The 26,627-nt window shown below is 38.5% G+C and overlaps 2 protein-coding genes across 2 annotated transcripts in view; one reads left to right on the top strand and one right to left on the bottom strand.

The window, feature by feature from the left end:
* The window catches only part of LOC115596353 (collagen alpha-1(XIX) chain), a 119,519-nt gene extending 118,550 nt beyond the window's left edge, over positions 1–969 (bottom strand). Inside the window, exon 1 of the mRNA XM_030441378.1 lies at positions 939–969. The gene's annotated coding sequence lies outside the window, so the exon portion shown is untranslated. The remainder of the gene's footprint in view (positions 1–938) is intronic.
* Positions 970–8,167: 7,198 nt separating this feature from the next.
* lmbrd1 (LMBR1 domain containing 1) overlaps positions 8,168–26,627 on the top strand; it is a 71,324-nt gene continuing 52,864 nt past the window's right edge. Inside the window, exons 1-4 of the mRNA XM_030441431.1 lie at positions 8,168–8,294; positions 9,979–10,155; positions 11,815–11,878; positions 25,397–25,494. Coding sequence (XP_030297291.1) covers positions 8,229–8,294; positions 9,979–10,155; positions 11,815–11,878; positions 25,397–25,494 — 405 coding nt within the window. The 5' untranslated portion in view covers positions 8,168–8,228. The remainder of the gene's footprint in view (positions 8,295–9,978; positions 10,156–11,814; positions 11,879–25,396; positions 25,495–26,627) is intronic.

Here is a 26,627-nt window from a genome sequence, read left to right as displayed (position 1 = left end):
AAGTATTACATGTTTAATTCAGACAAAGTGCTTTTTCTAACAGGTTTAGCTGTTAGCTTGTGCTCTCAATTATTGTTTTGCATTTTGGAGCTTTTGCATCGTCAAAAGCCAACATTTCAGATAGCCTACTTGACCTTTGACAACACTTACCAGTGTTTTGAAGATATTTGAAGTTTCTTTGAAAATTCTTTCTGTCCAGCTGGAGTGAGGAAAAAATAAAAAAAGATTTGCTGCACATTTAACTTTGAGTTACAACTAGCATTAGCAACTGTTGAATGAACCAAGTGAAGATGGCAGCTGGAAGTGACAGCTAACAGTCTACAACAAAAATATAAATAAATAAATAAATGAATGATTAAATAAATAAATAAATAATGTATAAATGAAAAAATAACACGGTAATATGTCTACCTGATAAGAAAACTTATTTATGAAACAAATATTTATTTTATTTGAAATGCAATTTGCAAACGAAAGTCACTTGGCTAACTGACCTTCTTTGACTGAAAAGAGTGACAATTAAAGGTTTGTTGTTTTTTTGCTATATGTTGTATTTAAACCTTCCTTTAATGATGTAACTATTCCTTCTAAACTGAAAAACCTGCTGTAATACTTCTGTGAACTTCTCAGTCGAAACATTCACATGGCATATGACTCATTACCTTGACTACAAGCTAGCTAAGTTAGCATAAGCTAAGCAGTGAGTTAGCAAATGCTAGCAAACTGTTACCAGAGAAACCAAGCGCAGCATGGCTTCTTGAGGGAAGTGTGACAACAATTTCATTCCTTAACTATTTAATTAATGACACACAACTTACCAACTTAGCTAGCTAAAGTTTAAAAAGCTACCCCCCAATAAAAAAGAGAGCATAATTGGCCTAACACTAGCCTTAATTTTGCTAAGGTGCTATAATGCAGTCCGCAAAAATCATGCTCACCTCTGAGTCCTACTTCAGCAAGCACAGGATTTACTGTAGCTATAAACTCCATCATCAGGACAGGGAGCTAATTTGTTGATGTGTATCACTCATTCTTAGCTTATCTGCCCTCTAGTGGCTGTTGCTTGCACGCAATATACACGACTAATAAGGGCTGGACCAGGATCAGTAAATGACCTTTCTGCATTCTAGTTCTCAGTTGTTAGCACTTCCACCAATGAAGTCAATACTGTGGGTACTCCTCTTCAGATTTCACTGTGGATCATAATATCACTATATGTAGACCAGATCATCGTTTGCACATGGTGGCTTTATTGAATGCTCACTGTGCTTACAATGGCCACTAAAAATGTGTGTCTCTATATATACTGAGAGAGAGTATATGTATAAATATAGCCCGGCAGCGAGAAGCTGAACAGAACATTGCGCTGTTATTCTGAGTTGCTCTTTCAGATGATTTGAAGGTGGCGGTTTGATACACGAGACACATTTACAGTCTATCGATCGGCCTGAGACTGCTCTCGGTGATAGTATTCATGACCTGGACACAGCACTGGAACAAAGTGATGGCCGCAGGACAGCAACAGTGCTTCGACTGCCAGAGCTCCGGCGTGCTGCCGTATCATCTGTTTTTGAGCCACCGTTTGCACAGCGTTGACTCGAGATGTAAATGATGTTATCAATTCACCCACTTTCAGCACTCAAAAGCGTTCGAGATGACATGTTGAGCCGAGGCGGCAGACAGACCATCAGGTTTCAGTGCGCTGTGACCAACGCGAAATGCTTCAATGCATTTTGCCGATCACACTGTTACATCCATACCCGGGAAACTTTCTCTTTTGACACTCTTCCTCTTGATTGTGAGGCTAATGATGTTTCATTATTTATAGTACACACACAATGAGACAAATATGTTCCTTTAACTAAAGAGAATAAAAAACAACAATTTACCATTGAATAACAGTGTTCTGCTTCCCTTAACGCATTAATGCTCCCTAAATCCTACAATGAACATGTATAAAGAGAACTCTCCTCTTTTGCCGTATGTGTGCGTACGTATAGTATCATATTTTTGTACCGGGTACATGCACAGCCTCAGCAAACACCATTGTTTTGTTCGGCCGTTTGCCTTGAACGCAAACAGACTAATCACTGTACTCTGATTCTTCATTTCGCCAGCCAAGTGTCTATTGTCGGAGAGGGTTTAGATGCAAAACACCTGTCCGTTTTACAGGATCATTTACTAAATTGACATATGGCAAAGCACTAGACAAAGGCAGCCAACTGTGTGTTACTAATCTGTATGCAGACATAACCATTGATGTGTACCTTTCATGTGCTCATAAAAATCACAAAAGCCATTAAGTAGTCTCATTCATCATTTCTGAGAGCTCACCTGGGCATGAAAGCTTTCAGTATGGGGATGAAAAATAAAAGCAGAAGAATTAAAAAGATACAATAACACGTCAGGTTGGCCTGGAGCGATACTTCTGTGGGGTACTCTTGAAATATGATCATATAACTGACCCATCTATTGAAAGCTAATGAAAGAAAGATCATTTGGTGGCAACCTCATCGGGGTAGCTGAGTGAAACTGGTTCTCTTTGATATCGACCCAAACAGTCAGCGGCTGGGAAGAGGTTCTTAACAAGAGGCGCAAGTGCAGGTAGCACTGTAGACATGATTACTCTGATTAAAACGATAATAAATAAGAGTCCATTTTGACATCTTAAAAGCAATTCCTATGTTGTGTATGTCAAGTCTGTAGAATATATAGTAGCATATATGTATTTTTTGCTCTTCTGGTACAGTTTCTTACAGCAACGCCATTCGGGAATGCTAATTTTTACTATCCCTGTCTGTCAGTTAGGTTCCCGATTACTCATTAGGTTTTCAGAACATTAGAAAACAGTGGAAAATCATGATTTATAGCCCCAAATGATCAATTATTATCAAATGTCTTGTTTATTCTCACCTAAAGATGTATAAGATGAGAAAACACAGCAAAGTTTCGCATTTGCGAAGCTGCAAACTTAAACAATTAATTATCAATATAGTTTGCTGATTGGTAGCAGCTCAGGTTTGGTTTAGGTCGATGGCCCTTTGCTGGGTGTCAACCCCTCTCTCTTTTCACCATTCCCTGCTGAGTTGTAAGCTAGAATCCAAAGTGCAGCCATGGAAGACATTGTTAATCTTTATTTCATTATAACAAATACATTTAGCTTGTACCGCGCGCCTTGTGCAACACTGTTGGTGCTCTTCAGCTGCACGTACTCATGCACTGTTTGCGCGAAGTTTTACATAAATTAACCTATAATGGCCGAAGCATAGAGATACATGAATGATACACACCCTAAGTCAATTCTGTGGTCAAGGTTAGAGTAAGGTGAGGCCACTGAACATTACTATGATGTAGGGGAGGTTACGGTGCAGCTTCAGTCATGCCAAATTAGAAATATGTGCATATGTATATATATATTCCGAGACTGACCCCACATCACCACATCACACATCACGATGACAACAGCGCACACCCACCTGACACCCGACCAAGATTCCTGTGCTTTATCACTGTCTGCTTTAGCTGCCCGGGCTCCATTTATTTTCTCTCCCAATCAGTGAGAGGTCACATTAAATGGTGAGAGTGCATTTTCATTTTCAGAATTAAAGGACAAATTTAATAAGGGGAGCAGGCGCTTCAGGGCCACTGCTATTGGACATGTTTGGGTTCCATTTTTGCGCCATCTCTTTTGCTCTTCAGCCCGGGTGTGAAACTGCTTTTGGATATCAGAAAATAAAAGGAAGAGTGGATGAGAGGTGGATGTGATATTATAATTTTGCTCTAACAGAGCTATCATCCACTAGAGAAACGTGTAATAGACAACATGGGTTTTGTGATCTGCTCACTGCAGGAAACCTTGGCAGCTGACTGGTATCACTATGAAATGAAAAGGATTAAATGCAAGTCCGCCCATACTCAAATCATTCACTGATTGACAGAAAATCCTGACAATTTCCTACCTTTCTTCCCAGCGAGCCCCTTTTAATAGATTTAGGTAAGTACATGGTTTATTAGGGCAACGCTGCCAGGCTGCATGATGAAGGCACTTGCAGTTTTGAAAGGTTGCATGAATTAAGCGGACCTACCTTCCCTGTGCAAATGAATAATAGCTTTTGAACAAATTACATTAGTTTAATTAAAAATCGGAGAGTCAGGGGTATGAAGTTTAGAAATATGGTTACTGATTGTAGTGAGTTGAATGCAAAAGGTGTCCAAACCAATAGTGACCAACTAATTAACTGGTGGGAATGTTCTTGGTTCCAATTAGCAGCGGGCAAATTTCCTCCAATACAATATAGAGAAGTCTTATTTTCACTTTGAGAAACTTTGTAGCCTCAATGTCACCGTGGACTGTCATAGCCTACCCCTTTGCGAAAGTAATTACTCAAGTAATAATGTAATTTTGTCTCAATAATTCCAGACATGGTGAAGCATGACTGCACACTCTCAGACTGTTGTAATTTAAGGGACAATATACTCCATATAAATGGAGAAGACTTCTCCCGATGCTGTTGCACTCAAAACTGTGAAAAAGGGTGCTAGAATGAAAAGACAGCAATTTCTTTATATTGAGATGCCATGGGATCTTTAGGTGAGGTAAACTGGATACGAATGGGAAGAAATGGAGAGTGCGCCTGGCATACGGGTGCACACAAAAAAAAACCCCATGCTGATTGTTACACTTCACATAGAGTCTGGGAAAGTTATATAATCCCATTGCTGCACAAGTTTGGCTCCCCAGCTGAATGAAAGAGAAGCTCATACCTCTAAAGAGTCAACTTTTTGGGAAAAAATTTTGAGTGCTATTGCTTTGGATGCATTTTACTTACTTCAAATAAATACATACAATGGCTTTCAGGGACTCAAGGCCCTTCTAGTTATTGAACCCGAAGAATATAAAAGACGAAAACACCTTGACAAGTTTCTCGAGTCGCAGCAGAAATGTCTGACAGTGCTGATTATTGTTATATTGTGAAACTCACATTGAAATTGACTCAACATTGGCCATAACTTAACAGGTGGTAAAATAAATACTGGTTTTATATATTCCTTAGGCCAGAGTGGAAATGACAAATGCAAATCAAAAGACAGAAGACATACTGATTATTGCCAACAGTGTCAGGGCAGATCTCCGCTCTCCCTTGTAATTTTGGTTTGTAGCCAAAAAAGAGGGCCAGAAGAGAGAATGTGCAACAAAGGAAATGTTTAGATTAAAGAGAAAGACGCCAAGAAAGAAAACTGAGGAAAAAACTTTGTAATGTGACGAAAGCCACAGACACTCTTTCAGTGAGCCACTGGTCAGACAGCTGTGCTAAGATTGGGGTTTTAGCTTTTGGCTCATTAACAATAAGAATTTTCGAGTAATACCCATATCAGCTGAAGGACTACCTGCAGTACCGCAGACAGCGGCTGTTTTCTGTTGTGGGCCACTGTGGTGGATAATTAATAGCAAGTATTACCCCGATGATCTGGCGTACACATGGGAACGCAGCTACAGGTGCACTGCACCCTGATTTACGGTGACCTACTTCTACTTTTCAGCAAATTCAAAGCTTAATGAACCAGATTAGTTTTCCTAATCTGGATGACTACTGAATGTGAGTATGGTGCATGTACGACTTTGAAAATGCACCAACTTTATATCAGTGCTATTGTGTACTGTTTATGCCCCTTTGTGTGAAACTGATGCTCGTGTGGTTTAAAAAGAAGCATACTGAAAGGGAGAAAAATTCAGAGACTGACACAGATAACAGGGTACAAAGAAGCAGGTGAAAGAAACATAAATGTGTTTAAATGGTGGTCTAAATGTATCCAAGGTCATCTTAAGTTCTCCCTGCAGACGCCACATGCCTAATGGATATTGCCCCAGAAGTTCCCCTTAGGTAAGCCAAAGTGCCTGTCTGGTTGGCCCACGCTCGTTTCCCTTTGGCTGGCAGAAATGCCCCATTTCTGAGCACAGGTGCCACCTTGCTGTCCTTTGGGCAAAAATGGACTTAAACGAATGAATCCTCAATATAACACTGACCCTGTGGACATAAATGTGTTTCACCTGCCCTCTTTAGTCCGTAGATGTCAGTCTAAGTTAACCGTGTGCAGTGGAGGCAAGAAAATACACACATTTAGTCTCTTTCACTACTGCGATAAGTAGCATACTGTCAAAAATCATCAACATTAGTGTCAAGAAATAGCAATTTTGATGTCACATCAAAGAAGTCCCTTTAGTGCGTTGCAGATATATTAGCTGGGAAGTAAGCATGCTTACATCCTGCATCCTGTTTCATGAAACCACTTTGTACATTAAGAGGCGATAGTGAGTCACTGTGGCATCCATCGAGCCCTCAGTCCAACAACACCAAAGAGGTATTCTTGCTGGGTTTCACCTTTGGCACCCCAGAGCTGACCCTGCCGTAACCCTCAGCCTCTGGAGGTGTGTGCTGATTGATGCCCAACCTCCCTCTCGCTCCTCTCCTGCTTCATGTCTGTCCTGTCCCTGCATGCACTTGATGTGTGTTTGTTGTCCGAAGTGTCAGACTCCTGATTGAAGCCACTGCAAATCGCCTTGGCACTGTATCTGAAACTGGCTTCTCACAGTCTGGGAGGCTGTGTCTGTCCCGCTCTGGCCACGTTCACTTGGAGGCTGCTGCACCTGTTTCCGTTGCCCTGTCGAATGGCTCCATTTCTGGTGCACATTCCATTGCCTCTCCATTCCAGGCAGAGTCAGCTAAGTTGCACGGTGGAGTGTTCTAACTAGCTAATGGCATAGATTTATAGAGGAACTAGATACCAGATGCAAAGATGGTGCCCGTTCAAACCAATGAGAAGTGCTCACCAAGTTTTCGAGCTTCACCGTTTACTTCCTGGATTTGTAAACCATTTAAATATGTGCAGTAGAGTTTCCCCCTCTGGCCCTGCCTGTGAGTTCCCACTCCCACCATTGTGATGATGTCACATACTTTTAAATTGCTTTTCTCAGCTTGTTGGAAGTTTTAAAAATCTAAAAACTCCAGGGATCAAAAATGAATTAAAGAAAGACCTTATTTGCAGTTCTTGATGTCCTGCCAACAGTTTTACAGACATCTTAGTGGTGTGTTGAAGCCGAAAAAGCCTGACGTCCCAGGAATGGAAATCCCTTTATCTTACGTGTTGTGCGGCCCATTGATCATGTGCACTTGAGATTTCCACCAATCAAGCCTGCTTATTTCTGGTTAAGTGCCTAGCTAACTTGAATGGGGATAAAATAAGTTAATCATTCGGCTCTTCTAGACTAGACTAACTATATCAGACCAAATGGCCCCAGTAAGGGATTGTGACACACATATCCACCATTTTACAGACACTTATGGGAGAAAGTCTTTTTTGGTCACAGTGCATCACGTGGCGATGCAATTACACAGTTTGGCCACTGCAAAAACTGGCTTCATAGCCGGGCGATCTTCCTGGGGGCTTGGGCTTAACGTAACCCTCTGGGGCCTGGCTAACGGCAGTTACAATCAGCAACAGGTAGCAGGTATGATGATTATGCTGCCCCCTATTTGTTTGGAGTATGAATTGGTATGAAAAGGTGACTTACATACAGCACCTTTGAGGTTCTTGCACTTACTATAACTTGAGTAATTCTATTTTGTAATAATAATAATAATAATAATAATAATAATAATAATAATAATAATAATAATAATAATAAATAATAACAACACACAACAACAATTATAATAATAATGAAAATAATAGCAGTTGTAACATTTATAATTCTAAATCTTCTAACATTTTCCTAACAATACTTATATAGTTTTAATCTCCTAACAGCTGACCCTGAATGCCTTGCTCTTTTGTCACCACATTGCCTTATTTTACTGTTGGTAGAGCCTTTGGTAGATAGATAGATAGATAGATAGATAGATAGATAGATAGATAGATAGATAGATAGATAGATAGATAGAATTACTTTAACGATCCCAGACTGGGAAATTATTTTGTTACAGCAGCAGTGGGTCGTGGTAGAAAGGTAGGACACTGAGAAAGCCGCCTCTCTTTACACTTCCGTCCTGTCCCAACACAAATGAAGCTGTTCAATTATACAGTTCACTAAGTCTCCTGTATTAATCAGCACACATATGGACTTATCATCAGACAGATGGACTCTTTGCGGAGACGTCACGGCTGCTGCTCGCCCTCCACCGCGGTGACGTCAAAGGGAGCACGTGGTTTTGTTATTGCAGGAAGTGAAGATGGCGGCGCAGTCGTTGCTCTCCGAGTCTATGCTCGGATGGTCTATTTTCACCTTTATACTTTTGGTAAGCGCACATGAAGTTGCCTAGTCGCCTCAACAAGTAGTCGAGCGTCATGTAATTGGTTTGCGTTGTTTTAGCGGTTGGACAGGGCGCACTGGTTAACGTGTTAACCTGGCGCGACATGGCTCCGGTGTATTAACGTCAATATTGGCTTTGGACTGGGTTTAGCTAACATTAGCCGTGACACACTTACAAGCTGTTGTTTTGTTAGAGGCGCCCGTTGTGGTTAATAGCATGCATTTATATTTTTATACTGGTAGGAACAGCGGTGGGAACTGGGGAAAATAGTATTATTAAAAACCTAACACTTCCGGTTAGGTCTTTATGTCCACCCAGTTAGCCTTCACAACAAGGCTTTAAAGGGAAGTTTACAAAAAATGTGTTCTCCGGAAGGAGTAATTCGCTGCTGTTTGAAAGCAAATGCTGCTTTTCACCACAGGTTCAAACACGTTACCTTCCCTCTCCTGTCAGGCATATATTTTACGTACTAGCTGTAGTAATACCTAAATTAAAACCCTGAAGTTGGACAGCTAGGTAATATGCTGCCCAATTTAGCGCTCATTACCTCTGTCAGTCACATGGCTAGATCAGAAGCCTGCCAGAAGAATGTCTGGATGCCAGTAAATTGCTCTGCTTCCCTACCCGCCACTAGCAGCCCTCTATTTGAGCAAACCTTTCAATGGATCTTATTTAGATGCAAAGCCTGCGTCATTACCTGGCAAAACAAGCAGCGAGAGGCTTAAGGCTGCGGGCCTTTAATTGATCCTGTCTGTGAATGGCAGCCCTTGATCTGAAGGGACTAGTTTTAGCAGTGTCCTCACTTCTTACTGCTTGTGTGCCTGGAATATGACCTTGTCATTTTGGAGCTTCCTTTTTTCTCTTTCTAATTAGTTACTTGCCTGTTACATGACAATCCCTGTCTTTGTAGTCTTTCTCCACTTAGACAGCAACCAAATGTTTACATTCATGAACTTGAAATTTCATTTGAAATGATAATTGTCTTTTAATTTATGCTTCTTATAAAGGGTCAACTTTGCGTTATTTCCTGTCAATACTTAACAGTGTTAGTCAGCGGTGTTCACTCTATGCGGTAAGAGGATAAGAGGAGAGAGTATGATATAATCACATCAGCTGTTTCCGCAGCGCCTGCAGACAGGCTATTCTCGGTATATAATTCACTACTTGATGTGTTAATACTTTAGCTTGAGTATTTCCTTTTTTTTAACACACACGCACAGACACACAGCAACTTGTTTTTCAAGCATTTTTGATCACTCGGGCATAGCTGAGGAGACAAAATTGTAAATGCAGTATTATAAAGCTCAACTAAATATAGCAGAACATCACCGATCATCATAAGCTCACCATAGGTAGAATTTTTTGCAGGGTATCATGTCGAATCGTCTCATTATTTCATTATAACTTCATCTCGTCCTCCTATTAAATTTTATTAAGACAGTCTTTCTGATAATACGTCCAGATGCAAAGTTACCATTTCTTTTTAATCTCTTTAACTGCATATAGTCGCTCATATTTAATGGTAACATTTCTGGCTGTAGATTTGATAGATTGCTCTAGGCCAAACAATTTTCAACTCATCGTATTCCTCATTTTTGCTTGTCTGCATAAAGGTATAATTATTCATGTGTTTTAACTTAATTATTAAACGCTTGCTCTTGCTGTTTAGGTAATCCTGGCTTTCTGTTGGGTCTACATTCGCAAATTCCAAAGCCGACAGGAGAGTGAAGTTGTCTCAACCATCACAGCAATATGTGCGCTGGCCATTGCTTTGATAACGTCGGCACTTCTACCAGTGGATATATTCCTTGTGTCATTCATGAAGTATCCCAATGGCACCTATAAGGTTGGTATCTGTTCTTCTAACAGCGGCAGTAAAGTCAATCTGAGAAATGCGAACGACTTTTCCTGAGGCAGCTTTTAACTTGCCGTTGTAATTCCCTAAGAATTAAACAAAGTGGTTATTGTTTTTGTCCAATCTAAAAGCTGAATGTATTTCTTGGCTCATAAATTTTTTGCCAAGTCATTTAGTCTGTTTGGTTCTATTTGAAGATTTAGCAAAGTGTGTAAGGATATTTAAATTTGAGCTGCAGGTAATTAGTTGCTATCTGTGGGCTGAGAGCTTCTTTGATTACTTAAAGGTTTTTTTGTGTCCTTTAGTCATGGCCACCTAACTTACTCATCATAACATAATCCCTCACTTACTTCATCAAATAAAATTTCTTGATGAACTCTCAATGGTTATTCTTTGCAGCTAGAATGGTGCTCAGTAGAGTGCATACGTCAACCAAGGCCCAACAGCTCCCTTCATTCAATCAAATCTAATCCAATATAAAATGAAACATATATTATTTGGGTTTTTTATTTGGATTTGCATCAAATTGTACTCACGCAAATACACCAGATTTTTTCATCAAGATCCATGGATTGTTCCCTCAGAAATTGAAAATTCACCCTATCAAAACACCCTATTTTGCAATGTGAAAGAAAATGAGAAAAAAAGCCTGGATCCATTCTTTTATTCAGATCCACATCCAAAGTTAATGGGGTTTATTCTGGGCTGAGACACATCCTCAATCCAAGTAGCGTGGATATCTGTTAAGAAGTTTTTGTGTAACCCTGCTAACCAACCTGCTAACCAACCAACCGACGAAGCAATCTCACATGGGCTAAAACATAACCTCCTTGGTGTAGGTAAATACAAATGACAAATAAGCAATGAGGCATGACAGCAAGTGGCTTGTTTGCTGAAATTTGACAAGTGGAAACAGAAAAGATGTAAGAGTAAAAAACTATGAACCTTCTGATGGGGGAAAAGATCATTTCAGCTTGGCTCAGAGCAGTGAGGATCATGACAATGCAGAAATTGACAGGAATGACGCAGACATTTCCCTTAAGGCTGTTACTCTTCAAAAGCAATACCTGGTTTTTAATCTTTCAGAAACTTTTCACAGTTTCTTTTCCAATTGGAGGATTCATTCTTAAAGTTAAAAGCAGGAAATGCAAGCTTCTGATGGACAAATTCCTACACCTGTGCTACCTGCATGAATAAAAATAGATTTTAAGCTCTGACAGCTCTGAGTTATAACTCCTCGGGCCTGTCAGTTTTGCATTATTTTCTGTTTTTGTCTAAATTCAGTTTATGAAACTAGATAAACAAAGATGTCAGAGCACTCTCCTGCACTATAACCCACATGCCTGCTAATTTGGTGTGGCCTTGACATTTCCAGGGCCTTGGATTCATTTAGTAATTAGTGCAATGTGTTTTTTGTTGATTACATATGTCTTGGATTGTAGTAGATTATGGTAAACAAATAAGTGAAAATACATCATACTTGCCTTTGTTTTGTTGTTATTTCTCACACTATAGTGTGTTCTACATTTTTCTTCTTTTCATAAGGTTTATTGGAACTGATGCCTGTTTTTATAGATTTTTATACGTGTATTATTCCTGTTGAACTTGAATGTTATTTTTACCATTGACTTTTGCTTGGGTTACATCCAGGAATGGGCAGCAAACAATGAGACGAGGGGACAAATTGAAGACACTGTGCTGTATGGATATTACAGTAAGTGCCTTATCTAAATACCTATCTACATGGGTGCACACATGTATGGACAGAAATCTTAACTAGAGAGAATTACTGGAGAATCTAATGAATTTACTTTTAGTCAGCCCCTTTGTTTGACTATTTCAATTGAATTTAGCTGTTTTTCGATTTATTAATATGTCTGCTTTGTCATTCTCCTACAATATCAACCCTATCTCCCATTTCAATTGATAGCCATACTTTTCAGTTTAATAACACCTGGGGCCTGCCTGACTCACCCACACAGCCATCTTATGGTTTAGTAGTCAAACTTTTGGATTCACACTGGCTCATCGTCACAATGGTGACTCATTTCCACACAGGGCATCTCTATAGTAACTTGCATCTTCCTGCTTTTGAGCAGTTTTGTTCAGACCGTCACTTTAGGAAATATTGAATGCCCATACAATAGCTCACTGGTTTTAAAGAATTCTCTGGCCTTTAAAATAATTCAGAAAACCTGAATACAATAATAAACTATAATGGGCAGTACTGCTGAATGACACATGCAAAGCCCTTTTCACAGGGTGATGTTAATGGACGGACAGATTAGTTTGTTTTCCATGATGATGAAATATCTCAGAGATATTAAAACATTCACAGTGTTTTCTGGCAAAAAGCCCACTATGACCGTTAAAATGAATGGAATCTGTCAGATAGCAGACAGCCTACATTAGTCAACTATAGCTGTCAATAATAAATTAGATTTAGCATGCATATTAAGTGTGCCGAAATGTTTTAGATTTGACTTATGCATTGGATGGAGCACATAAAATGTTCCCATCACTATGTTACAAATGAACAGAGTGAATAGTTTTTATGACCTTCACATGGAGGAACATTTTAGTGTAATTTATAATTTTCCAGCCATGTCTTAATGATGGACAATGATGATCATATTTACTCACATCTTTACAGTTCACAATGTGCATTCCCTGTTGTCTCCCCTTGTCAACATTTTGCTATTATAGTCTTTCATTATTGGTCCCATATACTGTATGTCCGTTAATGCAAATACTTAATTCATTTCTTGTCTTGTGTTTATGTAACCTTTCAATTCTTGTTTTTATGTATGATATAGCATTATTTATAATTTTTTAATGGTATGTATTTATATAATGTCAATTTTTGCTGATCCCTGCTATGATGCACCTATAGCCGCGTTTCTCCATGGGTAACAGCAATTTCACTGTTTATTAAAGATGCTGCTTTACATATATTGATGTTGCATCTGATTGGCCACTATCTCTTCTTCCTTCATGTGAGGACAGTCTGCTTACAGAGCAAGTAAAAAACTTTGTTTATTAGACCTGTTAGTCAGGTTTAGCATAGTGGTTGTGAAAACTCCCGTCACAAAAATACTCTTGACGATTCTTGTCAGTTTATTTTAGGGCATGTAACACTTTGGTGTCGTCAGTTTTGCATTACAATTTAGTTATTTTTATTGGCTCATGAAATTTGGTGATCTCATAAACAGTAATTTGATTATAGCTGAGGCTAGTATTGCATAGCCAGACCCATCTCTACAGAGCCAGAAAAACAGTCTGACTGCAACAATTCTCATTCTGGAACAGGTAAAAAGTCACAAAATTGGGTGGTGCTAATCCCAGGATGCTGTGACAGTGCCCCCTACGAAATAGTGTCAGGGTGAGCTTGTCTCTCTCTCGACTAATGTGTTTGTTAGTGGGACGTGCACCCAGGATGTAAACCCAGAGGCAAGAAACCTTATCTGGTGCATTCACCAGGCAACAAGTATACTTCAACTGAATAGACACCATCTTTAAGTTCATATCTATTTGTATTACATATCTTTGTTCAAGGGTAACTTTTAATTTTCCACGTTTAGGTTGGTGGCTTGAAGGTAATTGTTGATGCTTCCTGTAGTGACGGAGATTAATCATAACCCTAGCAGAAATGAGAAGAATGCTGCCGGGTTTTTGACTTTTGTCATGTTTTAAAGGACAAAAAATTAGATGTCAACAATACAGCCCGTGACAGGACTTAGTAAATTGATTCTTTTAAAATAAATATAATAAAATAAATATAGAATAGTAAAGAAAAATGGTAAAATAAATCATTTATTTGGCTTTATTTTCGCCAAGAATGTGTTTACAACCTTTGTATCATCTCTCGGCTTGTGTCCCTTGCCCTGTTCTACTTGGCAAAACAAAACAACAACAACAGCAGAAAACACAGGCAGTATTATTTTCCAAGAAAACCACCAGCTACAACTGTTCTTGTATTCTCACCAAGCTAGTCCTCACTTGTTTCACTTGTCCTAATTGTCTTGTTTGGCTTGTATTCAGTAAAACGATACCATTTCACTGGCACTGGCAATTTGGTTTTGGCTTGAGACATGCTGTATTGTATTATTAGGAGGTTTGGACTTATCTTGACAAATTATTTTGTTATGAGAGAGGGCAGGTCCAGTCCCAATGGATTGCTCCATAATTCTAGTATTTTTCTGTAGTTGCAATTCATGGGGACAGTATCCAGGCTGTTTGGCTGATAAATTCCTAACTCAAAGCTATTAGTGCCATTTTATTTATTTATTCTTCTACTGATTGTCATATTAATGGATAACATGAGTGCGTTGTCTTTGACGATAGCAAATTCAGTCATGCCAGAGACACTAGATCACACGTTTTTGAACAGATGCTGGCTTAAAGTGCCTGTCAGCAACACTGGTATGTACCGTCTGTTCAGAAATGCCAAATGCAAGGAAGACAAGCTGTCTCCTTGCCCAGACAGCCCAATCAAAGAAACCACTTCCACTGGTGTGGTGACATCAGAAAATTGGCTTTCACAGACCACAGAAGACTGAATGTGAATCCAGCCATTGAGGCAACGACAGAATAAGGTCCTCTGGACACAGTACACAAGTACAATTTCATACGTAAGATTGATTTCCTCTGTTGCTATCTATACTTTGGGTTAGTTATCTACTTAAATGGAAACTTTGCTTAAAACACACTTAAACAAATGAATCATTCTGTCACCTTAGACTTGAATGCAAGACTGTCCCATCCGTAATTTCATTTATTTAATGGACAAAGAAATGTTAATGATACCGCAGTTACACTCGAGAAATGTGTCACACATCAAATGAAAAGCTCATATAGTTGCTTTAGACGTTTGCATATTATGTATATCTCTATCCGATCAAAAAGTTTGAGAATTAACCTTAAGTCACAGTCTAAAACTTTGTTTATTGTTTTGTGTGACAGTTAGACTTTCTTTGCATCAAAAGGCACTTCATACTGTGGGATTCATGCTATGCCATTTCTAGTCCTAGTCCACATAAATGCTTTGATTAGATACGTTGTTTTTATAGTTTGTTCATGCTTTTCAGAGAAAAAAAGAAATGTGTTTCTCACATGTGCATTTACTTATCCAGCAGAATCTTAGACACACCAACAGTATGCATTCTAGGAGCTAGGGGAGGGATAAGAGCAAAGCTGAAAAGCTTTTGCTGCTTGCCTCAGGCATGTATACATGTGATCATCGCTCGAGGAGTGTATGCTGCGGAATGATCTGCTTGCAAATTTGTTGTGCTGTTGTAACCTTTGGCTGTAGATAAGGAAGGTTGAGTGCTTGTAACACCACCTGAAATACAAAAATCAGAGCCTTGCAGTTTTGATTGATATTGTGAGTTCCTCTGAGCGCATTTTTGGAATAGAGTTACAGTGCATTTTGAATATGGCGAATGTATTCCAAGCTTAGGGGTGCCTTTTATTTATTATTATGAAATGCTGCTCAGGTCATTGCACATGTTGTTATGGTAAGATTTGTAGTTGTTTGCTGTTAAAAGTAGGCGTTAAGTTAGGAGTTATATCAATATATTGTAAGATTGTTGAAGATTGTCTGCTGAATTTATCTAGTTGCCTTGGATATTTCAGGTTAAGTAGTAATTTGTTCAGATAATGGCTTACCATTGATTATTTTTGAAAGTCAAATGGGATTCAAGATGCATTTCTATGTAGAAAGACGTCTCTGCAGCAAATATCTGTTTGTTGAGATGACAGTATAAGAGGACTGTGTGCTGAGAAGTCATACTTTGTTGAAGGCTACAGTAGTAGGCTAAATATGAAAATATGATATCTTATTTTGGCTGCATAGTCTATGTTACTATTTTCTGATTATGTTTATGCATAACCAGAGACTCTTTCCTCTCTGTTTGGAGGGACATTCCTTTTTTATTTGCCAGTAGGTGGAGACCTAGCTCCATGTGTTTTGTGTGCACAGCTTCCTTACAAGCTTAAATCTAACCTTTAAAGTGGAATTTTCTTTAAGGCCATATTTGACAGTACTGTCCATTTTTCTCTTCACAAATAGAATAATTACAGGGTTGACATAAATTACCTATTTCCTCCACTGGAGCATGTTTTTTTGCAAGGCAGATTGATTTGTATTCAGTGGTGATCACACTTAATAAGCATGTGTATGTCCAGTGTTTTTTTTAGCACACTATTTACTTAATATTTGAAATCACTTGATGGCCCTACATAGCTGTCATGTGGTGAATTTCTGTCACTTTCTGGTTCAGAAATGTGTACATTGTACATGTGTTTCATCAAACCTATAATTAATATTGTCATCATTTCTGCAGCACCTTTGAATCCAGTTTCCTGCTGTATAATTACCCTGTGGATTTTTTGAAGCACAGCATTGTCATGGTGTGGTAGTTATTGGAGGTATTTATAGGACAGTTCCATTGTTATTTTAATGTTTCTTCTTCTTCTTCTTCTTTTTTCATATTTTACCAGGTTCTACTCTGTTTTTTAAAAGAAACCCCTGCAGTTATACATAATCAGTTCTTGGTGGCTACAGTACACATTAATAATAACATCATAAGTAGGTCAAGTAAATGCATACCACTTATGTTACATCTTAGATAAAAGCATGCGTTTATGACCATGATGGGTATGCTGCAGTTATTGCATTAAGATGCATATTAAGGTTGAGCAAAAACCAGAACAACAGTGATAAGAATCAGAATGTTGTAATGGCAAAAAAAAGTGAAAATATTCTGTCAAAGTGATTGTTACTTACTGTCTGTAGAGCATGTACCTTCCAGTTATTCACAAATGCTACATAGTGTAATATTTGATAAAATTTTCTTTTACCTCTACAGAGGGCACGAATCTCTGTAACTTGAATGCCCACTTCCTTTTAGAGCCAAAATAGCTTTTTGTGATCTTTGATGAACCCTAAGTTTGAAAGCCTAGCCTTTCAATCTCCAGCCTCTGTCCATTTATACATTTCCTTGGACTGCTCAGTACTTCAAAGCAGTCGTGCATAAGACCCTTAAGCAACAGGGCAAAATACCCCTGGGCCCTTTGAATAAATCATTGCCTTTCTCTGGGCCTTTTTTAACGCCATTTGTAGAAAAGAAGCAAGAGAGGATGCAACCCTCTTGTAAATACACTGCAAGTACTTTCTTTTTGACTGTGATTCTTGTCCTCTAACGTGTGCTGACTGAATTATATTGGAAAGTGGTAGCCTAGTACTTCTTTTAAGAGCATCCTGATAACAATGACAAATTGCAGTTTTATTGTGGAGGACAGTTTGTGTGATACAAAGGGCCTTCAATGATAAGAACATTGCCCAGTGTGCAGAAGAAGGAAAGGGCACTTTTCCTGCCACTATGTGCAAAAATCCCAACCCATAGCTCTTCACGTCTACCTTTTGTCTGCCTCCAAATGTTGACATTTAGACTATAGGCAAAATTTTTGGCATTCAGTAGGGTTGGGTGATCCCATGATTTTTGAAGCCACCCACAATATACTTTTCAGTGATTGTAATATATATTATGATGTCCTCTTAGTTCTGTTTTCAAAACTTCTCATAACTTCATTGACTTGCAGAACTGCACAACTAATACATGCTAATAGAGTTTGCCCAACCCTAGCATGCAGTTACCTCTTAATGATAGAAACCTCTGTTAAAAACAAAATATAATGCAGCTTATAGATAGGTATGCTGATAACAATTTATCTATAATCAGCACATGTTGGGCATTCTGATGTACTGGTCAAGCAATAACATACAGCAGTGTACTCATTTCTCTCATACTCATTTCTTTTTCTTCATGCAGATGCTATTTGTTGAATTTGGCAGAATACATAGTGTTCATTTATATAGTCAACAAATGTTAAATATTTGGTGTATGTTACCTATTGAGTACATGGGGTAACTAACTTATCTAACTTTTAATAAAATCAACTGAAATCTGTTATTTTTATCTATGGACAAATGAAATAAAAATATCTCTATAGACAAAACTAGAATGGTCCTCATCAGAGTGAATACCTCCACCGAGGCCCAGCAGTCCTGTTCAATTCAGAATAAGCCTATTTAATATCATAGTCCGTCTAAATTTCAAAATACCTTGAACTGTTTACCATAAATTAAGATCACCAGATTTATAATCTACACCAAAAAATCTCACTCATAGATACTAGGCACCAACATTTTAATAGGACCCATGCATTATTCCCTGAGAACTTTCCACCAGATCCGCACCAAAAGTTCTGGGTATTCTGGGCTGAGGACCCATCCAAGTTTTGAGGAGAACTGTTCAGTAGTTTTTGTGTAATCCTCCTGACCAACCAACCACCAATCAAACGGGTGCAGGAAAAAATATCCACCTTGGTGGAGGTAACAAGCCAAAAGAGAAAGTCATTAATAATCAATTCTAAAACAATTTTCCCACCGTGACAGTAAATATGATATATGTTGCATTGATGGATGTGTCATTGACTGTTAGCCTGCCAGAAAGCTAAAAATAACATTTCTATGTCCAGCTTTTCAATGATCTTGTTTACAAATAATGCATAAATGTCATCACTTCATGATGAACGTCCCTATTATTGCACATAGATCCAATATGAGGACAAGATTGATGAAAAGTAACTCTTAATACAGGCAATTTTTTTCTTATATGTACTCAATTTCATATTACCCTGGTACCTGATTTCTTCAAAAAAAAAAATTATATTGCAGCGTGGATGTCAGCCCTAATATCCGATGCTAAGGGGGGCTATGCAAACCTTGCATGTGCATGTCTTTAATGGTCCACATTTTTTGATATTTCTTCGCTTTGACAGAAGGATTTTATTATTTTCTTCCTGTAATATACATTAGTGGCATGGTGCTGTATGTATTCTGTGAACCTCCTTTTAGGAAGGTTGGTTGTGCTTAATGATACTTTGAAAATTCCGAGACCGGCTCAAGAACCTTTCGATTATGTGGTGCACAAAGATAGGGTTTGTCTTAAGAGGTTCTTCCATACGAGCTCCCTGCTCATATCCTTAGTAATTACACTGACAAGGTGACCTGTGGAGTCCATTTGTGGCTTCTTTTCATCCCAAAAAATATAGCCATTGATCAATGGAATGAAACAAAATGGTAAAATGTGACAGCAGACTGTTTTCATTTTGCAACAGTTTATCGTCAAGCACATGACAATCAACTACAAAAAAAGGGATTTTACATGCAGAATTAGCATCTGCAAAAAACCTAAAGGTATCTAGAGAGTTTGTTTACTACTCTCTATCTTGTCAGGTTGAAAAAAAAAAAAATGGGTGAAATGTGGGTGTGGGAGAGGTTGGCCAAGAAGTGTAAATCAATGCAATTGAGCATGATAGCCAAAGAAACAGTCAGTGCAAACATGCTGGTAACATACTGTAAGAAATGGGAGTCAGCACATCTCCTGATATGATATTGTTTTAGCACTTACAGTGTTTATTATTTACGTATTGATATACTGTGATTTTGGATTTTCTGTTTTGAGGAATATGCTTATTTGTTATGATAGTAATGATTCTTAATGGTAAAAAAACAAACAAAAAACTGATCCTTCCAGATTCTGTTGGCAAGGTAAAGCAAGTGCCTTTTTTTTGGATGGTGTTACTGTTACTTTGATATGACAAATCTGTGCAGTATTGATTTAGTTCGGGAAATTCCAAGACGCGATAAAACATTACCATCAGCTCAGAGTTCATCATCTGGGACTAGAAAATCCTTTCTGTTGCTAGGTCGTTACTAAGGGTTGGGTTATTTGCTGGAGTCAACTACGTTCTATTACACATATGAGTCTACTGACGTGACTGATTTTGTTTCAGTTATTAGTCAGACCCCATGTGTTTCCATGGAAACGCGATGCACACTCGCAAAAACCTTTAAAATTTGAGAGCAAATTGTCCATTAACATGGATATATTTTGATTATACATTTTATTTTTGTTGGTATTAGTTGTATAATCGCAACATTACCCTCTCGGGTAATATTGCTTAAATAAATAACTGAAAACATTGTTAAAAATAGCAGTTGCATGCCCTAAATGTACAAATGAAAATATTCTGTGATAGCTTTTGTGATTTTAAAATGTTCACTTTAAGAAAATATTGTTTTTTGATACTGAAAATGTTTTTTCTTCTATCTTATCATAGCTTTGTTTGACCTAATAAGAGGCATTAAGTGGCTTAACAACTAACAGCAGTGAGTCTTCATACTACGTGAGACTATCATGTTCTTTTGTCTCGTATATTAGCCAACATCTGTTTACTCACACATAAGAGCAACACAGGCAGCATGTCCTTCATGCTACCTGTCAAATTTAGATCTAATATCCACTTGTGTTTCATCCCAGCTTTGGCCCTCCAAAAATGGTGTCTCCCCTGATGTTTACAGAAAATGAGAGTGCAAGCTTGTAGTGTCATACCTTTCAGCAAGTGTCTGTACAGACAGATAGTTTCTTCAGTCTCTGGAGTCCTTTGTCAGAGACAGTGTTTCTGTGAGATATCTCCCCTGGCATTTAATTTTCACAAAAATGTAATACATTTTGCCAGTCTGCAAGGGACAAGAGTCCAGGTGCTAATCCCTCTGTGGAGGGTCACAGTAAGGTGAGGACAGGGGTCTAATGTTTCTCATTAAGCCATACATTGTGCTGGAAGTGAAACTATTGGTACTGCTCTGATTCAGAGTTAATAATAGTTATAATTAGGGATGCTCCTGACGACTAATTTCCCTGATGTTTTGGGCACGTTTAACCTTAAATTGGTTGACTAGTCTAAAAGCATGAAAACACTCAAACACAATCAAATCGGGCTAAATTTAATCCACAAGGTTAAACATTGCCCGCTGAAATATTGCTTGTGTTAAGTGTTTTGAGTGTGTTGAGCTTTGCACCTTGTACTTTATCCTACAGAACATGACAATTCACTGATGAAAGGTAACAAACAACACTTACTCAATGTAAAACAATATTAAAGATAACAATGTCTTTAAAAACATTTCGGAGTATAACAACTTCTTTACTTTGTAATTGCATAGCATCACTGTTAGTTCGGAATGGATGTTTGTTTTTTTATAAAGCAACATTTTACTAGGAAGTCATGACATCCTTTTAAAAAAAACTTTATTTAAAGCACTTTCAGTGTAAATGTTGAATATATTAATAAGATAATAATAATCAAAAGTTGAACTGCTGACTAGCAATGTTAGCAACGTTTAACCGACTGGCTGACCAATTGTGCACATCCCTAGTTAGAATTGTTATAAATTTCCACAAATAAGTATTAAGATAACAAGGTATAACTATTATCCTTACTTTGTTTACCCAGCTTGCACTCCATTGGTAGACTGTAAACTTTTATAGTCACTTCTCCTACCAATCCTCAAAAATATTATAATAGATTCCTTGTTTTTTGCTTCCACAATGAGTAAGTTGATAAGTGTATATGTTATATATGAACACAATATCTTTAAAGGGTTAAGCAAGGACAATTAATTATTTAGTCCTCTACTCTCTGTCAGGGGAATAAATGTGCTAAACTCTTATCCCTGGTCAGGCGTTCTTCCCAGTAGAAGATCTGCTTAGAGAGTAATGGATGATACATGGTAATGCAGTATGACCTATTCTCTCAGTATGTTAATATTCATGGTGTTATGATTAATTTTACCCATTGCCTTAACCCACAAGCATATGCCAGCGGCTGCATACTGTGCATGGCTTGCATTTATTGGCTCCTGGCATCATCCTAAACTCAGTTTGTCTGCCTCTAAATGAGTGTAAATGGATACCTTAGTGGAGCAATGAGCATGTGTTTATTGAAAGTAATGCCCTGTCACAATCACAGCTGGCAAAAAGCAAGCCACTATAACAGTGACATTCATTTGTCTGCAGCAGAAAACGTGTTTTTTGAAATATAGTCTATTTCACAGGGTACATGTTTGTACTTGCTTGAGGCAATGCAGTCTTGACTGATACAGAGCAGTTGTTTTCCACATGTACATTGAAGTCGAAGTGCGGCGCTGGTGTTATGGATTAAGTGATTATCAGCAGCATGTTTTCGATTTAAATTTGTTGTGTAGTTTATCACGCTATCATCATAGTGCTTGGGGCATGTTTTTAGTAGTTAGTTTTTTCCTATGTAAAGGCCTAAATCTCTTATCGGTTAATGGTTTAAACCCTTTCATTTAGTGTAATTTTTAAATTGAGGCCTGATTCATATTTAAAAACAGCTGCTGTCAGATCAGACCTCTCTCCAAGGAAGAAAAGTGAAATTGATGTGTCTTTGGTGAGCTGTTTGCCTTCCTGCACATTTTTTTTGAGTTGGCATCACAATGTGACTGGTGCTAATGATTCACATTATCACCTCAAGGGGCTATTGAGTTATGCCAACCATGTTGCTGAGCACATCTTTGCGACATGCTTTTCTTTGAGTTATTTTGGGGTTGTCTGGGCTGTCTTCACTGACATCCATTTACTGTGGAAAGAAAAGCCCCAAGCTTGAAATAGCATCTCTCTATTTAAGTGTGTTTGCCTCACCTCCATTCTATGAATTTCTAATGTATTTGAGTGTTGGTCTTTTCTCTATAAAAGCTGCTTGTACAGGGAGAACCAAACAAACAAAAAAGGCTTGGATCAGAGATTAGAAAGTCTTTTCCACCAGGGGCAGGTGTTTTGCATCCTCTTCATACAGAGGGTCACCCACTTAGGTGAATTTAATTGATTTCTGATGCAGATTACCATTTCCTCTTGCAGTGGTCAACATTAAAATGGGAGTGATGATTGCCTGCTTTGTTAGTTCTGCAAAAGCAATGTTTAAGAATTCAATGGAAGATGGATACTGTGTTCAGTACTTTGAGACGACAGCATTCCTAGTTTACTCAGAACACACTAAGCGATATTATTACTGGCTTTTGCAGATATGATATAGACAACACCTGTATTAAGACTGCTATCAATATGATATTTTTGACAGGTAATAGTTGTTTCTGAACCGCCACCTTACCGTGGTGGAGGGGTTTGAGTACCTGAATGATCCTAGGAGCTATGTTGTCCGGGGCTTAATGTCACTGGTAGGGTTTCCCAAGGCAAACAGGTCCTAGGTGACGGGTCAGACTAAGAGCGGTTCCAATGCCCCTGATGATAGAGATTAAAACAAGGGTGTGCACGTTGCCCAGAATGGCGTTAACGGGGCCCCACTCTGGAGCCAGGCCTGGGGTTGGGGCTCGCATGCAAGCGCCTGGTGGCCGGGTCTTTGCCCACAGGACCCGGCCAGGCACAGCCTGAAAGAGCGAATTGGGCCCACCCTCCAGTAGGTTCACCACCTGCAGGAGGGTCCAGAAGGGGCCGGTGCAATGCGATTTGTGTGGTGGTCATGGGCAAGGGGGCCCGACGACCCAATCCCCAGACGGTGACTCTGGCCATGGGGACGTGGAATGTCACCTCGCTGGGAGGGAAGGAGCCTGAGCTAGTGCGGGAGGTTGAGTGTTACCGGCTAGAGATAGTTGGGCTCACCTCCATGCACAGTCTGGGCTCTGGAACCCAGACCGACTACCGGTCGGCCTCGAGTTAACTCTGGCAAACCATCCAGATCGGTGCAGCGGCCGCAGTTGTATTGGTCTGTCGTGGTGAAGAGAGAGCTGAGCCGAAAGGCGAAGCTCTCGATTTACCGGTCAATCGATGTTCCTTCCCTCACCTATGGTCATGAACTTTGGATCGTGACCGAAAGAATACGATCCCGGATACAAGCGGCCAAAATGAGTTTCCTCTGCAGGGTGGCGTGGCGCTCCCTTAGAGATAGGGTGAGGAGCTCTGTCACCCGGGAGGAGCTCGGAGTAGAGCCGCTGCTCCTCCACATCGAGAGGAGCCAGCTGAGATGGCTTGGGCATCTGTATCGGATACCCCCTGGACGGAACTCATGGGTCACTGTCATAAAGAATGAATTATCTGGATCGCTTTACTCCAAGTAAAAGAGAGGAATTTAAGCAAAACTCAAAGCAATTAAACACAATAAGCACAGAAAGAAAGCAACGCACCTTCCAATAGGATGTGATGGAAGCTTTAACATCAGTTGAAATTCTCTCATGTCTTGGGACCGCAAGTTATTTTTATATATCAGATGTTGTTGTGTTATATTAAAGGCTTTTTTGCTTTAACTACCCTGGGTGTCTGCTTCTTTGCAGCTAATGGGAATTGCATCAGTTTTTTTAGTTGCACTTCAATGTAACACAAGCCCCATATGTCTTTGTTTTAGTGGGATGTGGTTGCCTGAAAGTGTTTTTTGTACTTTTTTGTAACTGATAATTTAAGAGAATGCCTAATTATCACACATGTGGTGCCTATTGAACAGTGTCATATGAAAAAGACAACCACAGATGCCGCAGTATTTTGTCAAGTAACAAACTAAACAAATAATTCAGAAAAGAGTAAAGTTATGAATTTAAGGATGGAATATGATACATTTGAGTTATGGTTAAAAATAAAACAACTTAAATGTGTTTATAATTACAAATATGCATTTATGGTTGACTGAAAGTAATTATTTGGTATCAATGTTTCTTGATGAATTGATAAATAATCCAGGCCCTAAATTTGTCATAAAAACTTTTTTAAGGAATGAGGTCACTGGCTTTATACTGTGCTGAATGGATGATAATGTAGGATATGTTAAAACTGTTTTTCTGACATGCTGTGCAAAAATTCAACAACTCATTGACATTTTTAACTTTTCACAACGGCTATTATCATTCATAAGTGGGGGGTATGACTGAAAGGGAGAATTATAGCTTTAAGTTTTTGAGTGTGGTACAACCTGATTAGAGAAATTATAGCATATGCTTCAAAGGAATCAGTTTTGATGTTTACTTTACATTGCCTTTAGCCTGTTGAGGGAAATTCAGCATCATTCCAAGTGAATAAACAGAGCACACCCTACAGTAATATCAAACCTGCATGAGATAAATGATGTTTGCTGAATCATTCAGGCACAAAAAATAAGCAAAATTACAAATCTGAATCAAAAACATTAGATTTGTACTTTTTTATGTAGTGCACTGCAATCTTGTAACATATATGTGTTATGATCTGGGATGTTTACCATACTGTATGCTAGGAAGGGTTAATGATTTTTCAGTTTTGGCAGTTTTTGTCTCTAGGTCATTGATTAAATCTTGCATTTCTATATATCATTTGTGTCTATATAGCACTCTACTCCATCATCCTCTTCTGTGTCTTCCTATGGATCCCCTTTGTTTATTTCTACTATGAAGAAAGGGATGATGACAACGTGAACAAATGCTCGGTAAGAATGCACCCCTCTTCTTCTGCACACAACTCCATGCCATTCTTGAATGCGATAATGTGGAATATGAATTTCATTCAAATGATTTAGGTGAAGCTGACCAATATGTTAATGCTAAAATGCCCTGAAGTAATTTTTAGGTGAACTTCCAACCTGAATCCATTTGTCCACATTTTACTTGACAAGCAATGAAAGCAAATGTCTTTCCTTCCAAATTTATTTTTTTCCAATAAACTGCTTTGGATTCTGCCTGAACATTAATAACAAGATAGATGATATGTTTCCTCAGTATTTTTGCTTTCGTTGATTTGTCTGATGTTTTTGTGAGTTTGTTGTGCCTTGGCACTGAAGAAATAACATCTAATTTCACCTGTATTTTCAATGCGATTTGTTTCTCTGCCTGTACTGTTTATCTAGTAACTATTATTCCTATCAACTGTTCAGACAGGACATAGATATAGCTTATTCCATATTGTTTTTTTGATTGCATGGGTTTTATATAATGTTGATAAAAAAAATAAAATGCAAGTCTCTTTCATATAAAGTCATGCTTCTGCTGACAGTGACTTTGATCAGGGCCTATGCTGGTCATTTTAAATACATAATGCCATTTTATTTTCTATTTATTTTTTATTTGCAGTTCTATTCATACTCAGAAATAACAAGTATGTCCTTGAAAATCATTTGGCTACTGAAAATAACTGTAGATTTTAAGCCACTCGTTACGCTGTAGAGCAATCTTTTGTGATCTCATATTCTGCCATCATGAGGTCACAGGACATACACGTCTCAGAAGGTCACCCATATATACCATAAGAACGAAGGGTGATATGATGCACATTTACACTGACTGCAGAGAACATATCATCAGTAATTGGAGATTATATCTATAAAAGATGAAAAGATCTTTGCTGTAAAAAAACAATTCAAAATAAAGACAAAAAGGTTTTCTTGTTTTTATAAGGTAGACAATGAAGTCAGCATGTTTCACAGGTCACAGGGATACAGACAATATGTCATTGTGTCAAATAAAAGCCTAAGTATAAGGAAAAAAGGTTCAAATTATTTCATATGTATGTAATAGTTTGTGGCACTAAAATGGTCACATTGTCAAACCCTTGCATCCATATTAT

This window comes from Sparus aurata, chromosome 15, assembly GCF_900880675.1.
Source record: "Sparus aurata chromosome 15, fSpaAur1.1, whole genome shotgun sequence".
NCBI lineage: Eukaryota > Metazoa > Chordata > Actinopteri > Spariformes > Sparidae > Sparus > Sparus aurata.
The sequence above is the reverse complement of the archived record's forward strand: the minus strand, read 5'-3'. Positions and strand labels throughout refer to the sequence as shown.